This window comes from Mycteria americana, chromosome 3, assembly GCF_035582795.1.
Source record: "Mycteria americana isolate JAX WOST 10 ecotype Jacksonville Zoo and Gardens chromosome 3, USCA_MyAme_1.0, whole genome shotgun sequence".
Lineage (NCBI taxonomy): Eukaryota > Metazoa > Chordata > Aves > Ciconiiformes > Ciconiidae > Mycteria > Mycteria americana.
Window position 1 is genome coordinate 110,786,501 of NC_134367.1, and position 14,447 is coordinate 110,800,947.

The 14,447-nt window shown below is 42.9% G+C and overlaps 1 protein-coding gene across 10 annotated transcripts; it reads right to left on the reverse strand.

Annotated features, from left to right (window-relative positions):
- Window positions 1-598: 598 nt before the first annotated feature.
- On the reverse strand, window positions 599-13,631 carry YPEL5 (yippee like 5). 10 transcript variants are annotated; one of them, XM_075496558.1, is made up of 6 exons: window positions 13,541-13,630; window positions 9,851-9,887; window positions 9,683-9,747; window positions 9,353-9,504; window positions 4,384-4,556; window positions 599-2,742 (listed from the first exon to the last, which is right to left on the reverse strand). In XM_075496558.1, the coding sequence occupies exons 5-6, from the start codon at window positions 4,522-4,524 to the stop codon at window positions 2,518-2,520; spliced, it is 366 nt and encodes a 121-aa protein (XP_075352673.1). In that variant the 5' UTR covers window positions 4,525-4,556; window positions 9,353-9,504; window positions 9,683-9,747; window positions 9,851-9,887; window positions 13,541-13,630; the 3' UTR covers window positions 599-2,517. The 10 variants fall into 10 exon arrangements, with proteins under 10 accessions (XP_075352673.1, XP_075352675.1, XP_075352672.1 ...); XM_075496560.1 differs by lacking the exon at window positions 13,541-13,630 and adding an exon at window positions 12,445-12,799; XM_075496557.1 differs by lacking the exon at window positions 13,541-13,630 and adding an exon at window positions 12,445-12,799 and having other exon boundaries at window positions 9,851-9,993.
- Between the last annotated feature and the right edge of the window lie 816 nt (window positions 13,632-14,447).

Here is a 14,447-nt window from a genome sequence, read left to right on the forward strand (position 1 = left end):
ATTTCACAGTCTAACATTCTACCAAAAATGAAGAGGTCTTAATATAAGTTAGAATAAGCCCCTCAGGATCTTTATATTGGTGTAATGGAGCTTCTCACCTCAGTTCTTCAGCTACAGCTTATGAAGTTGACCAGCTGCTAGCAGAAGGCTTCTCCCTAACATTTGCATGCAAAGGTCACAGAATTCCAGATACACAAATTCCCAGTTCCTCAATTCCCAACCCATTTCAGAAGCTAAAACTTCACATTTCTTGCAGAAGCTGGAGTTTTGCTTAGCTCGCTGTCTTTTCAAAGACATGGAAAGACGTTTGGCACCCAGAATTCCATTAAATGAGCAATTTCCTGTTTTTATTTTCTCTTTAAGAGGAGTAAACTGAAGGCTTTCAAGTGTCCAAGTGGTATGCATGAAGCTTTACTTAGCACCTTCCAAAATCAACAGTACACTCTTTTGCCACCTATTCAGAGAGAGATGCTCATCAACAGCTTCTCACTGTGCTGTAGAAACACAATGATTTACTCAATGTAGGGAACAGGTTAAGACAGGTTATGTCATTCAGTTGACAGACTCCATGAAAATGACTCAAAAAGAACGGCAAATATCCATTCAGGACAAAACATACTTTATTGTACTGTAATGTCAGAAGTACAAGAAAAGTACTGCAGAGAACCATGCTAATGGGGCTTTCAGGGTCTGTGAATGACAGAAGTACAAGATAATGGGGTACTACTGTACTCAGTGCAAAAACTGATTCATTTGAGGCACAAGTACACTATTGTTTAAGCAGCTTGGTTCAAGCACAGCTCTGGTATGTGATCTACTCTGTTTTCTTTCTATGTGACAATTTATAATAAAGCTACTTTTACATGAAATAGGCAGTAGATTCAAGTCAGGGGTGTCCAAATTGCCACATGGCAACCAAAAAAATTTAAGAAAAATACTCTGCATAGTCACCCTCCACATTTTAGTTTCAGATATGGAGCCATGGCTAGTGAAAAAAAGTTATTCTGAAAGGTCAGAGCCCAGATCTGTTTGGTTGCGTGGGGTTTTTTTTCCCCTCTTGTGCATCTGTGGGTAACTTATTTCATGGTGACCACAATTTATCCAATAAGAAAAAAAATAAACTTGTATCTTTGATAAGGAATTCATACATATCTAACATTCAAATTAATTTCAGCCCTTGAGATCTTAACTTATGGCTTAAGACACAATGAAAGTGTTTGGGCACCCTTGAGTTAAGTTAATGAAGAGCATTTTTGCTAAAAAAGCAAGCAAGATCATTGTTTTAAACAGAGCTGACCTCTACAAGAAGAAAGCAGGAATCCAAGTCACTAGTTACTACTAGGCTGACATGTACTGCTGCCCAGAAAGATAAAAATGTAACATCACAATGAAAAGGTTCAACAAAGTTGAAAGATAAAGGTTTCGACACCAGAAGCAGCATTTGAAAACAAGCTGTTTAAGTTAATCTTTTCAAGAGATGCAGATTGCATAACTCTAGGCATGAACAAACATGCTGGCAATCTTCTCCTTTTACACAGCAGCTGTGTTTAACATAGGAAGTTCTGGGTTTAAAGAAAGCTACTTGAAGAAGAATTAAGATTTGCAATTGCCTGTCTACTTAATGAGATTAGTAGAGAAACGAAAAACAATTACTACTGAAAGTAGTTTCTCAGTGGATCCCTATCATTACAAACACAGCCTCTGATTTGTAAGCAACGCAAGACTAAACAGACAACTATTATTTTATATTATTACTATCCTTATAAGTTACATCAGTTAAAATTAAAAAAAGCCAAGCAGTTTTGCCCTATTTCAAGAAGAGTTTCCAATCAACACCAGTTTACATGGTGAATGGGACTTCACAAATAAACAAGGAATGGTGACATCTTTGGGTCAAGAACAACAAGAAATAATGGGCTCTGTGCTACCAATCAACCTCAACAAGAATATGGCACAAGGGCCAGCCCAAGCTGTACCAACACTGAACCTTTAGCACTCGGCACAAATTCGGATCTCTTTACTTTAGCTAGCAAATCAGGTGAAAAGACCGGGTTAAAAAAAAAACCCCAAACTAAAAACTTAAGCCAAAAATTGGAATATACTTTTGAAAAAACATCTGTAGTTTTAAAATAACTTTATGCTGACATCAGTTTGTGCAAACTAAAAAAACCTCATTGATTTCTCTCTAACAAAAGACAAATCCCCCAAATATTTTCCTTTTAGGCCATTGTATCTGTAGATACAATCTCAAATCTAACAGATATAAATGCAAGAGAGAAAAAGTTACAGCATCTGCACAACATTCTTTCTACAAACAGCTGCTGGAGGGAAAGTAAAATATAAAAGGAATAAAGAAAGGAAGGTTCCATCTGAAATACTCTCACAATCTTTCCCACTCTGTAGTCCATGAATCCGACTCTGATGCTAAGGTGACAGTGTATGTAAGCAGATTTTTTTGTTGATTTTATTATTTTTGAGTTTCAATTGAAGAGAACCTGCAAAGAGACTCAAGTCTCTTCAGGAATTGTCGGATGGAACGTGCTCCTCAAATCCTTCACTCTCTCGGACCAACGCCCTTTCCAGGATAACACGGCCTTCCTTGTAGCGCTGGCTGTCTTCAGTGGCAAATTCATAGATCCAACCCAGTTTGCTGTTGCAGTTCTTGCAGCTCACGTCTCGAACCATGTGGCGGCCAGTGAGCATGACCCGATCCTGAACTTCACTGTATTGCAGATTTACCACCTGATAGAAATATACAGGGGATAGGGAATAGAAAGGATTAGTCTGCCTAGAGCAAAGCTTGGTAACAATGTGCATGACTATCAACATTTTAAAAGTAAAGAGCCTGTGGCACTGCACATGAACTGAAAACTGCAGTGTAATAAGTCAACAGCCCTTGAAAATCTCCTGCTTTAGAAGGTGACACTTTAAAGATGTGCTTCACAAGGATGTATAACCCTCGCTGTTTAACTGAGAGATGTGAAATGCTATCACAAGATGTACGAAGAGTGCAAAGTACTGTGTTCGACTGAGTGAGAAATTCCTGGTGAATAGCTTGTAAACTAATTTATATTAATCCACTTGTAATATATGTAACCCATTTCTAGCAACTGCTGTGATCACTTATTCCCAGAAATCAGAACCAAAATATTAAGAGGTGGTACTTTAAAAATCTTGGGGTGCTTTTGAAATAATCATCTAAGAAAAAGAAAGGCTCAGTGGCTGAGAATGCAGGCATTAAACATTCACCTTTTTTTCTGTGCTCTCTCAGCAGTTTAAAATATAATTTTTACTTGTTCAGGCAGCAACACCACAGAACCAGGATGTATAATTTGTTGAAAAGTTGATGTCAGAAGTATATCCAAACTGCTAACATGCAGTAGGATTCTAAAAGATGGGGCTGCAGTGATTTCTCAACTTTCCACCTGACTGTGCTTGCTCTCTCTGCTTCAGATGTAAGGCTCCTGACTGCAGAAACGTAAAACAATCAAATTTCTGTGATTAAACTCCACTATGTAACACAAGAAAAATTTGAACCCCAGGATCCAGTGCTTATTGGATGAGAAAGAAATCAGATGTACAGCTCTTTTACAGCTATATAGTCTAACACTTACATATAAATACTGCTGACAGGATTCAGCATACCCAAAATCCCAAGGCCAAGCACAGTTAAGTGAAGACATTACCGATGCCTCTATCAACTCTGCCAATGACCAAATGGCTTTCAAGAAAAAACCCCAACCAACACACACCAATGATTACATGACCAGGAACTCTGTGAGAAAGCAAAGGACGATCACTGTTTTTTTCAGAGTCTAACGGACAAGTCTATATGGAAGGGTTGATAAATAATGCTACAATTCACTCACAGTTATGACTTCCATATTTCAATCTGTTGAATTAAATCAAATTTGATCAATTAAAGATTGTGGTTACCTGAAGCTGCCAAACTACTGTTAGCTTAAATGCATTTTAGAAATTAAACTGAATACTATCTAGACTTTTTTTTAAACTGAGTAAAAGTGCAAATGCCTTTGAAACTCTTTGATAGACAAAAGATACTCTCACAGTGAATTTGAGGTTCATATTACAAAAGACTCCAAAGTTAGAACGCCATGCATTTTGGCATGATGCCTCTGTATACACAATCCTCTTTATAGTCTTTTAGTATTGCAGATAAACTAATTTAGATAGCTTGCCATCAATAGTAAATGCCTAATTTGACTTCAAAGACAGCTGAATAGAACAAAAGAAAAATAAAAAAATTAATAGTAATTACACAACACTTTAGCCAAGAAGTTTTTTAGTTTTGATGACAGATTCATATCCCACAAACTCATTTTTCAAAAGCAAATAGCAGTTCCCCCTCAGCTTCTTACCAACCTTGTTAAAAAGAAAGGCTCTTCCCGTGGCCCCTGTAAAACGCGTGGAGATGAGCTCAGAACGATTGGTCAGAATCGTGTCGCAGTTTGCACAGGAGAACAGGCGAGTGCCACCAATATGATCCAGAAAAATTCTTCCCATTTTTAGAACTTACGTAAGTTTATACTCAAGACCTGAAAGCAAAAGGAAGATCATGTACACATAAAAAAAAGCATTGCAGCAAAAAAAAAAAGCAAAACACCCCATACATATGGCAGAATACTCTGCAAACCAATTCAGCTAATGATTGCAGACGTTCTTTCTTTCATAGATGAATTACTGAATTTATAGACTGCATTCATTCTTTCTCATCAAGACAAGTTATTTCCCAAAGTGACCATCTTACCAATAAGATGACACACCTAGATACAAACTAATAACATTAAACAAGCAAAACATGAACTGAAACCTTTAAAATATAGATCAGACATTTGCGGACTACTACTGGAACCTACAGTTCTTAAACTCAAAAGCTTCCACTCCTTTCCTATTTTCTTTTCCTCTTTAATACAATACTGAAATTGCCTTCCAGTATATTCCCAACGACTCACCCGTCTTAGTCAGCACTGGGAAATGAAGCACTGAGAAGTACATTGAGTCACCAAGACAATTACAGTTTAATTTTCCCAAGTCACCCCCCCCCTTTTTAAAAATATCTATTTATTTTGTCACTTCCCCTCAGCTTTGTACATTTCTGACATGCAACCACACACCACCACCATCCAGGATGCTTTAATCTTCTAGTATAGCAGACTGGGCTACTGTATTGGACTTGACACTTACTGGTTTCATATATGTAACAACATAGGAGAGGTTTGGATGCTATTTCACATAATAAACAATCCACCCAGTCTTTACACCAGACAGCTTTATATACAAATGTTTAAAGTTGTCTAATCTAAATACAAAATTCTGTGTCATTTACCCAAGGTATTTCCAAAGCATTGTCACTAAAATACGTGAGCAACTCCAATGAGCAGAAAAGGAGAGCTTAGAAAGTTTATAGCAGCAGATCTGCAGTACCTGATAAATAAGCCTCTTAACTGCTTGGGAAAATTAAAAGTATCTCACCAACTTTATACCAACTAACATAAATTACTCAAAGTTAACTAGCGAGTAGGCACAGAACATATTAGACAGCTGAAAACTTAAATCACCAAGGATGAGATAACATGACAAAGAAATTAAATGATGATGTTATTTCCATTTCAACTGCAGAAAGTTTTTATGACTAAACATCTACAGTTAAACAAGTTAAATATACCTCCATTTATGCTTCAGATGTGGAATTACAAAAGAGTATTGTCTCTGCTTTTTTCATGCACAGCAATGCAAAATAAATCTGACACACTGCAATATTAAAATTGTGTGGGTTTTACTTTTCAGAGCAGGAGACAGTGTGCCATTCCTAGAGAAATTAATCAAATTCTGTGCTCCTCAAGTTGAATACTCTGTGTCAAATGCCTTTAAGAAGCACAAATACCTAAATTAAACCCATTTCAAGTTTTAGAGGATCAGTTTCTTAAAGCTTACTCTGACATGCACAAAGCAAATGGACCAAAACATGCACCTGCACACACAAAATTTAAAATACCATTTTTATACGTAAAAATCATAAGTCACTGACATCATGATTTTTTTTTTTCAATTGCTTTATTTCACCACTTTGTTTTCTTACAATGTGTGGCAATAAAAAGGGTTCCTAGTAGTGAACAGAGTGATTTTAGTTCACAAGTTCCTTACATTCAGATTTTTCAAATCACTATTAGTCTTCTGTATCCCATCTGAAGGATACATAAAAATTCACAGCAATGGAATGACTCTTTCCTTTAAAGGTGATACAATACCCATTTCTCTTCTTGAAAGGATAAATAAAACAGGTCTTGAGTTTGACAAAAATATTTCAAAGACTTAGCTGAGTGTAGGGGTGTGACTCCTGTGACTCCACTCAAAATACAGGAAGCATTTTCCTTCCGTTTCTCTAAGTATTCTACCTTTCTAATATGCCTTTATCTTTCCTATCAAGCGAGGGCAAAGGAAAAAATTAAAACGCGAATAGTGACAGCATGAAGGAAAATCAACAGACAGCAAGTGTGAATAAACAAGTATCAGTCAAAGTCTCCAACCAGAAGAATCCACAAATACAAGAAATAAAAGCAATTGTGACAGATATGCCCATAAGGCACTTGGCCTCTCTCCATGTGTCATCCTTACTAATTTTGGATAATGTTATTTTTGTGTTGATTGTATTGTGGATTAAAAACCATTAACCCATCATAAGTTATTGTAAATGTGGAATCAACATCCAAAGGGGTATTTCTTTCAGGGTAAACACAATGGTCACCCTGTCAGTATTTTTAGAAGCTAACATAAAACAAACCCAAAACCAAGAGCAACACAAACACTAAGCTTGGTGACAAGAACAGATCCATTACATAGACTAACCTTGCAAAGCATGCCATTTTGAAAAATATGCACCTGAACACTTAAAATGCAAACACATCACCTATCTAAAAACATAATTCATGTTACGACACCCAGAAAAACAGTAACCCAGAGTCACTGAAACCAAAATTTAAATAATTCAGAAGAGAGTGCGAGTGTAATTCTTACAAGCAAGTTAGAAGTCAAAGCAACATACAAATATATTACTTCTGGATATGGAATTATGCATTAATTGAAGTGTTGAGTCCCGAAGATACTGAACATTAAAATAAATGCATAAAGAAAATATGTTCAAAGACTTAAGACTGAAAAACCTGCCTAGTCATACAAGGCCTAAAATCTCCAATTATTTATATCACCCCAAAAAGCTGAAAGTAACCTCATCAAGTATCTAAATGAGAAAGAAACTTCCAGTAAGACTTGGGTCCCAACAGAAAGACAAAGTGAGATTCATTTGATGGTAGCACAAGGCTGTGAGAATTCAGACTAAAGTTACAGCAGAATCTAATAAACCAACTGGTACCGGAACAGTTTTCTTCAGAATGCAGTGCATAAGAAAACATGTATTCTTGAAATAAATAAATACACATTTAAAAATTTAGAAAATGAAATTCTACAATCTGCATCATAGCAGTCAAAACGGATTAGATTATTTTTTTTAAGAAACTGCTAAAATAATGTAATCCTACTAGAACATCTAACATTTAAAATAACCTCTACACTTAACTGCCTCATGGTAGATTTCAGTCAAAAGAGATAGCAGCCTACAGCTATCATTAGCTCTCAGTTTTGATTGCTACAGGATTTCAATGAATCCATAAGGGTCCAGCTGAAGTGTTATAAAACTAGTCACCTTACATTAGTCTTTATATTACTGCTCACAATAGTAAAAAGTAGAAAAAAAGTTACAAAATGACTGCTAGTAAGGCAGCCTTCAAATGCTGCATTTGATCATGAGTATTCTAAATAAGCTAACAAGGAGCTTTTGCTTTTTCCTCTCATATAAGGTAGAGAAGTTACCTTTCAACTTGGGATCATTTCACACTCTTCCCCCCCCTGCTTTTTTCCCCCCAAGCTAAAAGCATAATATTCGCTTATAAGATCAATTCAGAAGGTACTTGCTGTGGATAAAGGCTGTTCTCTCCTTATGTAAGGATCCTGAATCCTGTAGGGTATACTCATTGTACACTGGAAAAAACAGAAGCACAACAGAACAAGGGAAAGCAATTTTCCATTGCTCTCAGGCTCATATCCCTTATATGCAGAAGTGGCGTGTACAAAGTCACCCAAGGTAACTGTGTAACTTTTTTCCTATAGTTTTCACTTCCCATGTAAAAGGTGTGGGCGTCTATATTTATGTTCACACATACATAAAATGATCTGAAAAAAGCCACTTATAGGCAGCTTTTATAGGCAGTGGGAGGGCTCTCTTAAATGAAGAAAAGCCAAAGAATTGTGAAACATTAAAGCATTTCTAAAGCTTAAGATCCTCCAATTAGGGGGAAGAAAAATGCAAGAAGTACACTTACCCATTCACCCGCTCTCTACATTTAGAAACAGTGAAAATAACTTCCATTGGTTCAGAGAGCCAGTCAAGTTCCCTATTGCTATCCATAACCCCAGAAAGTGACACTACCACATCACACCAATTCCATCACGCTACTAGCAGAATTTTCAGAAGCAGTGGACAGGAATTTCGGTTATTCACAAAACCAAAGGCTGAGGAAAAAAGAAAGATATTTTTGGCCCATGATTTCATCTTTAAAGTCAGCTAAGCATTCTTTGTTTGATATGTGTCAGTGATGAAGTCCTAGTGATCCTGCCCTCATGCAAATTACCAAACAAGTTGTAATATTAAATTAATGGCTCCAATGTAAAAAAGGTAGACCTTTTTTACTTTCACTAATGGGATACAAAGTATCTACCACTTGCCAAATCTACACAGTTCAAAGAGACAAGTACTTTCATGAACTGAGAGCAGATGCCACTGTGTCATTAGTCGGCACCCTGACCACCGCTATCAACCTGCACTCTTGAGAGGACCTTTAGCAGAACAATCAATGCTAGCTTGTATTACCTAGCTAGTAAGGCTTGCTCACAGTGCGTTATTTTGACAGTACAAACCTTGATACAACTTCTTAGTCATACTGTGAAACATTTCCTGCCTGCATGCTTCTCCCAGCAAGTGCATGGACAGACAGGAAACACAAGTAGTGTGGCTGTGTGCTATAATATATATTCCTAGAGCAGCATGCTCCCAAACTTCCACCTGTCTTTCAGTGTTGATTCTGGTAACACTGAGCAACAGCTGTCAAAGAGCTGGCATTCAACAACTTAAATTTGACCAGTATCTGCACACAGAGCTGAAACCACCTGAAGCACTATTTGGTTCATATTTGTACTACCTAATCTTCCTACCTTCACAAGCAATAAATAACAAAAAAGTAACACAAAGAATTATTTATTAACATTTTTTAAAACTAACAGTCAGTGTTTTCTTGTCCCAGAGTGCATCTCTTGAAGACACAGGACTGTCAACGTTTGGGAAAGTCAGCAGGCACTTTCTATATACACATTGGACTGTGGGTATTTCAGGAGCCTCAGTGTTGCTTCAGCACCATCTACTGCATCTCAGATCTACAACAGAAAACAGCTGCTAGTTAAAGGAAAAAAACTATGACAGCCTCTCTTTCACCATTTCACTGACTAAAAACATTTTCCTTTGTATGGTGAGCCAACAAGCACTCTCTCTCCCCCTTGAAAAAGGGGCCATGCATTCCCCTAGGCACAGTAAGACATTCTCTGGAATACTTACTCTGGAACCAGGCTTAAACTTCATCTTCCCATCTCAGGAACCGGGCTTAAGCTTCCTCTTCTCATCTCAGAGATGGACAAAAGAGGAAAAAGAATACTTAGCACAGCTACACAAGACTACACATTAAAGAATCACTGGGTAAGCAAAGAAATAAAACTTGCTTTTTACCTTCCCAGGTTTCTGCTGCTTACAAGTAGGGGTGCATCTGAAAATACACACGTGGTCAGTCTCTTAGGAGGTCTGAGATTCAGCCGTCTGCCACCGACTTCTGCGACTATTGAAGTAAGCAGGGCCCAACCTCTGGCCTCTGCCTACACACAGAATTGGTTATCAGAAAGCACCACACGTAGCTAAATGTGAAGGAAGAAAGTGAACTAGAACAGTATGCTACGCTCATTAGAACCATCCAGCTACTGTAGAAAACTGTACAAGGAAGTTAATGCAGTCAAATGACTGAAGAGGCTTTGGCAAAGTAGTGAAAGCTGTGCCCAGATCCAGTGCACAGCACCTGCCCAGAACAGGGTCCCTCGCAGGATGAAACTGCATTTGTGCGAGTTACACTAGTCTAATTTTCTATTGCAAGTTACAGTAGTATAGTTTTCTATTGCAAACTGGCTTTATTTCCAGGTAAGGCGAAAGCTTCGCACTGGGATACTGGCATCTAAATAAGTTAACATAACATTATATTGGTGTATGCAATAATACAATTGGTGTATGCAAAAAGAGACCAGAGCCCTACAGATGGGTGCTTGTTTCTAATACAGCCCCCATACCTCAGCATCTCCCCCACAGGAACTTACACCCTCACAATACTCTTGCTACATAACATATAGAAGTACTCATTTACAAATTGTATCAGACTCAGATTAATTTTCTTTCCCACTACTACACAAAGAGTCCAAAAGCAGCAACTATTCCTGTCTCCTTGTTTCTTTTTTCCTTCCTTTTTCCCCTTCCCTTCGAGAGGAAAAGGATCACCTTTTCCTCTCTTAATTCCTCAATTGTTTTTAAGAAAGCTGTATTTCCTGGTTTTGTAATAAATTTATTCTTATTTAATTAAGCAGATAAGACAACTTTTGCCTATTAATCTATCCTGCCACTTTCAGAAAGCTAAACTACTTCAGATTTTCTGTTTTGATTAATTTTAGTGCTGAAGTGATATAAATCTTCATCCAAAGATACCACTGGTTTCATGAGTCATGGGGGGAGGAGGGGATCAAATAAACAAACTTTAAAGAAATGGTGAAGAGACAGTGATCATCCAAACTTCATACAAACTACATCCACTGGCAGAAAGGTTGCCAATATGCTTAGTACATCACACCAAGAAATTCCTGTATCAACTAGGAAAACTCCTAAATTAAAGACTTGCTCTCTTTAATTTTGCCACAGTGTACAGGCAATTCCTCTATACATTTAACAAGATATTTTTAAGTTAAATCTTGCTTAAGGGAATTACATATTTCAGCAAGAGCGGAGCAACTCAAGATTTCAACATAGGTCAAATTATAGTAAACAAACATGAACCAATGACCTAACTTGGACAACACTACTTCAAGCTTGTGATGACTACCAGTAGAGGGAATGCTAAATATATACATATATATTGTATTTGTGTGCGTGTGTGTACAACTCTCAGTCTATCAGATGACAAGTAACAAATCTCATCTGTTCTTGTCATCTTCTCTACTGGGCTTTGAGGTGCCATTTCTTTTGTCCTCACACACTTGGCAGCCACATCTGAAACTCACTCATCATTAAAATCTATATATAAACAATTAGATCTGCATTCTGTAAGTTAAGTACTTCCACAACTACAGAAGTGAAAGTAGCAGATGACAGAAGCCTCCAAATAATATTTCTAAAGACTAACAACAGAAAAAGAGAGTAACACTTAAAAATGGACAGTTTCGTTTCTCACAAACATTACTTGAATTCAGCTATCCGGAACGAGTCTATACATAACAGGTTATACATAGCTGTTATATAGTTATATATACAGCTATATATATAGCTATACAGCTGAACCAGCCGCATGAGGGAATCTTTACAACCATGGAGCAAGTTCCCTCACTTTCTGCCATCAGTCACAAACATTACTTAAGCTAATAGTTACTCTATTGCCATTCGTTGTTGACACCGAGTTGCTCTGCGACACCTACCACTTTGAGAAGAGCCATGCCCTGCATTTCTCTCATGAGACTTGTGTACTTGCTTTGTTACTCCTTCAATCTAACCCTAACACCATGCTTATTGTTTAAAGAAGATAAATAATTTATTAAATTCTGTATTAGTCCAAAACACAGCCGTTATTCTTAAATAAGCATGCTGGATTAATCTAATCTGTATCTGCTTGCACAGTACAGCCGAGGTCTGTACACAGAGTAACAAACGAACAGACAGATGACAGTCTTTGCATTCCTTTTTGCTTTGACTAGAACCTTTTCCAGAGCGAAAAAACGCTTGCCAAATACTTCAGTTCCCTGGGAATCTATACTTTCACAGGCAAAATCCAACCTAAGAGCTGACAGGCGAAGCTGGCTCATTGCTGAAAGAGCCGTGAGCACCTCGATAAGCAAATACCAACTACCACTCGATTTCTGACAACCGGCTTCCCGTGGAAGAGTCACCTGTCGGGCAGGGACACGGGGTTTACTCAGGGCTGCTTCGGCGATGAGTAAGTCTTCGCGGAGCGGTAAACAAGTAGCACCTTCTAATTGGGAAGGGAGAAGAGAGGTGCCTCAAGGGGCACAGCTACCCACCGTCTGGCACCGCTGCTGCCCTAACCGCGCGGCGCAGCCGGCAGACCCCCGCTAACGACAGGGCGGGGGCCGGCGGGCGGTTCCGACCCACGCTCTGCCAACGGCGGGACCGGCGCCGGCCCTCACCGCAGGGCGGTTAACCCCCGCGTAACCCTTCACGGCCACGCCGGCCTGCGTCGCGCCCCGAGCCGCCCCCGGCGGAGGCGACGCGAAGCCCCGAGCGCCGGCCGCTGCCACCGGCTGGGCGCAGTGCCGCGCTGAGGGGGGGGGGGGGCGGCCATCCCCACCCCCGGCCCACGCGTGCGCGGTGGGGCCGTGCGCGCCGCGGCCGTTGCCCCCGCGCCGCCGCTCCACACAAAGCCCCGCGCGGGGGCGGGCCCCAGCTGAGCGCCGTCACGGGGGCGCGCGCAGCCAACCGCCGCCGGCTCGGCCCCCGGCGCCGCCGCCGGGCGCTGCCGGCAGCGCAGGCAACTTGACAACAAACAGGAGGAAACAGCTGACGGGAGGCCCCGCCGCCGCCGCCGCCGCCGTGAGGGGCGCCCGGGCCCACCACCGCTCCCCCGGGCGGCCCCGCCACCCCACTCCCGCTCCCGCTCCCCCCCGGCCGTGCGGGGGAGGGGGAAACGACGCGACGGAGGGGCCCGGGCACGGCTCCTCGTTCCCCCGCCCGGGGCCCCGCACAGGAACCGGCCCGAAAAGTTGCCGCCGCCCCGCCGGGGAGGGGAGCCGGCGGCGGCGGTGCGGGGCCGGGGGAGGAAGTTGTGGCCGCGGCGGGGAGGGGGTGCTCGGTGCCGGCCCTGGGCGGAGGGCCGGGCAGGAAGGCCGGGCGGCGCTGGGAGACGCTGACGGAGGAGGGGACGGGGTGGGGGAAGGCCGGTGCTTTGTCGCGGCGCCGGGCCGCAGCGGGGCAGGCAGGGCCGGCGCTGACCCCTCCGCGCCGCCGGGCCGGAGCGGCTCGTCCGGGGCCCCGCCGCGGCCCGAGAGACACAGTGCCGCGGCCCGGAGAGGCGGTCGCTACCTCCCTCCCCAGCCGCCGGCAGCCCGCCCCGGCCTCCCTGAGCGGCACGGAGCGCGGCGCGACCCCCCGCCCGGTTACCTGGCGTAGGGGAGCGGCGGCGGCGGCGGCTCCGTGCCCGGTGTCTTCCCCCCGCCCTCCACAGCCCCGACGCTCCGGCTCGTTGGCGCGGCTCCGCCTCCTCGTGGCCCCGCCTCACCGGACGTCAATCACCGCCGCCGAGGCTCCGCCCCCTCCGCCTCCCGGGCCGCCCCGCCCCCAGTCGCCTCACGGCCATGCCCGGCGGGACGGCGGCGGGGTCCAGCGGTCCTCAGCGCCGCGGCTGCGGTCGGCGGGGAGCGGGGCCCGGGCGGCAACGCTCAGCCCTTACCCGCCCGCCAAGTCCCCTTTCCCAGGCGCCTGTCGGGCGCCGCCCCGAGCCCGGTGCCCTCCGCCCCCCCCATCTGCCTCCGAGGCCCGCTCCCCTCGCCGGCCCTGTCGGAAGGCTCTGTCAGAGGCGCCCACCTCCTCGGCTGCGGGAGCCGAAAGCCAAAGCCATGCTGGGCATGCTGGCCAGCCCTCCCTGCACCCCAAGAACACACCGCCGTAGGCCTGGCTGGGAGGAAGGGGAGTCCTGTCTCCAGGCCTGCTCTCCTCCCCAGGCCCCTGTGTGCCTGGGGACTTGGCCTGCCCTGGCAGTGAGCTTCACCGTGCCACAGGCCCTGTGAGAGTGTGAGGCAGGGGAAGGCGGCGAGATGACTGTCAGCCGCATCCTCGCCGCAGTGAAGCTGTGACTGATACTGCTTGCAGTGTTTCAGGCCACCCAAGTTGAAATCTTTGCATGACACCTTAAATACTGCCCATGGTGGCGATGAAAGATCAGGGAAGAAAGAGGCAAAGTGTTCGTGGCCCTTCTTGGCTATCGGTTGCAAGCGTTATCAATTCCCTGCCAGTTTTAATGGCTCAGTGCTCGCACACAGATTGCATCCTTGGCAAATAAATAGCGGTC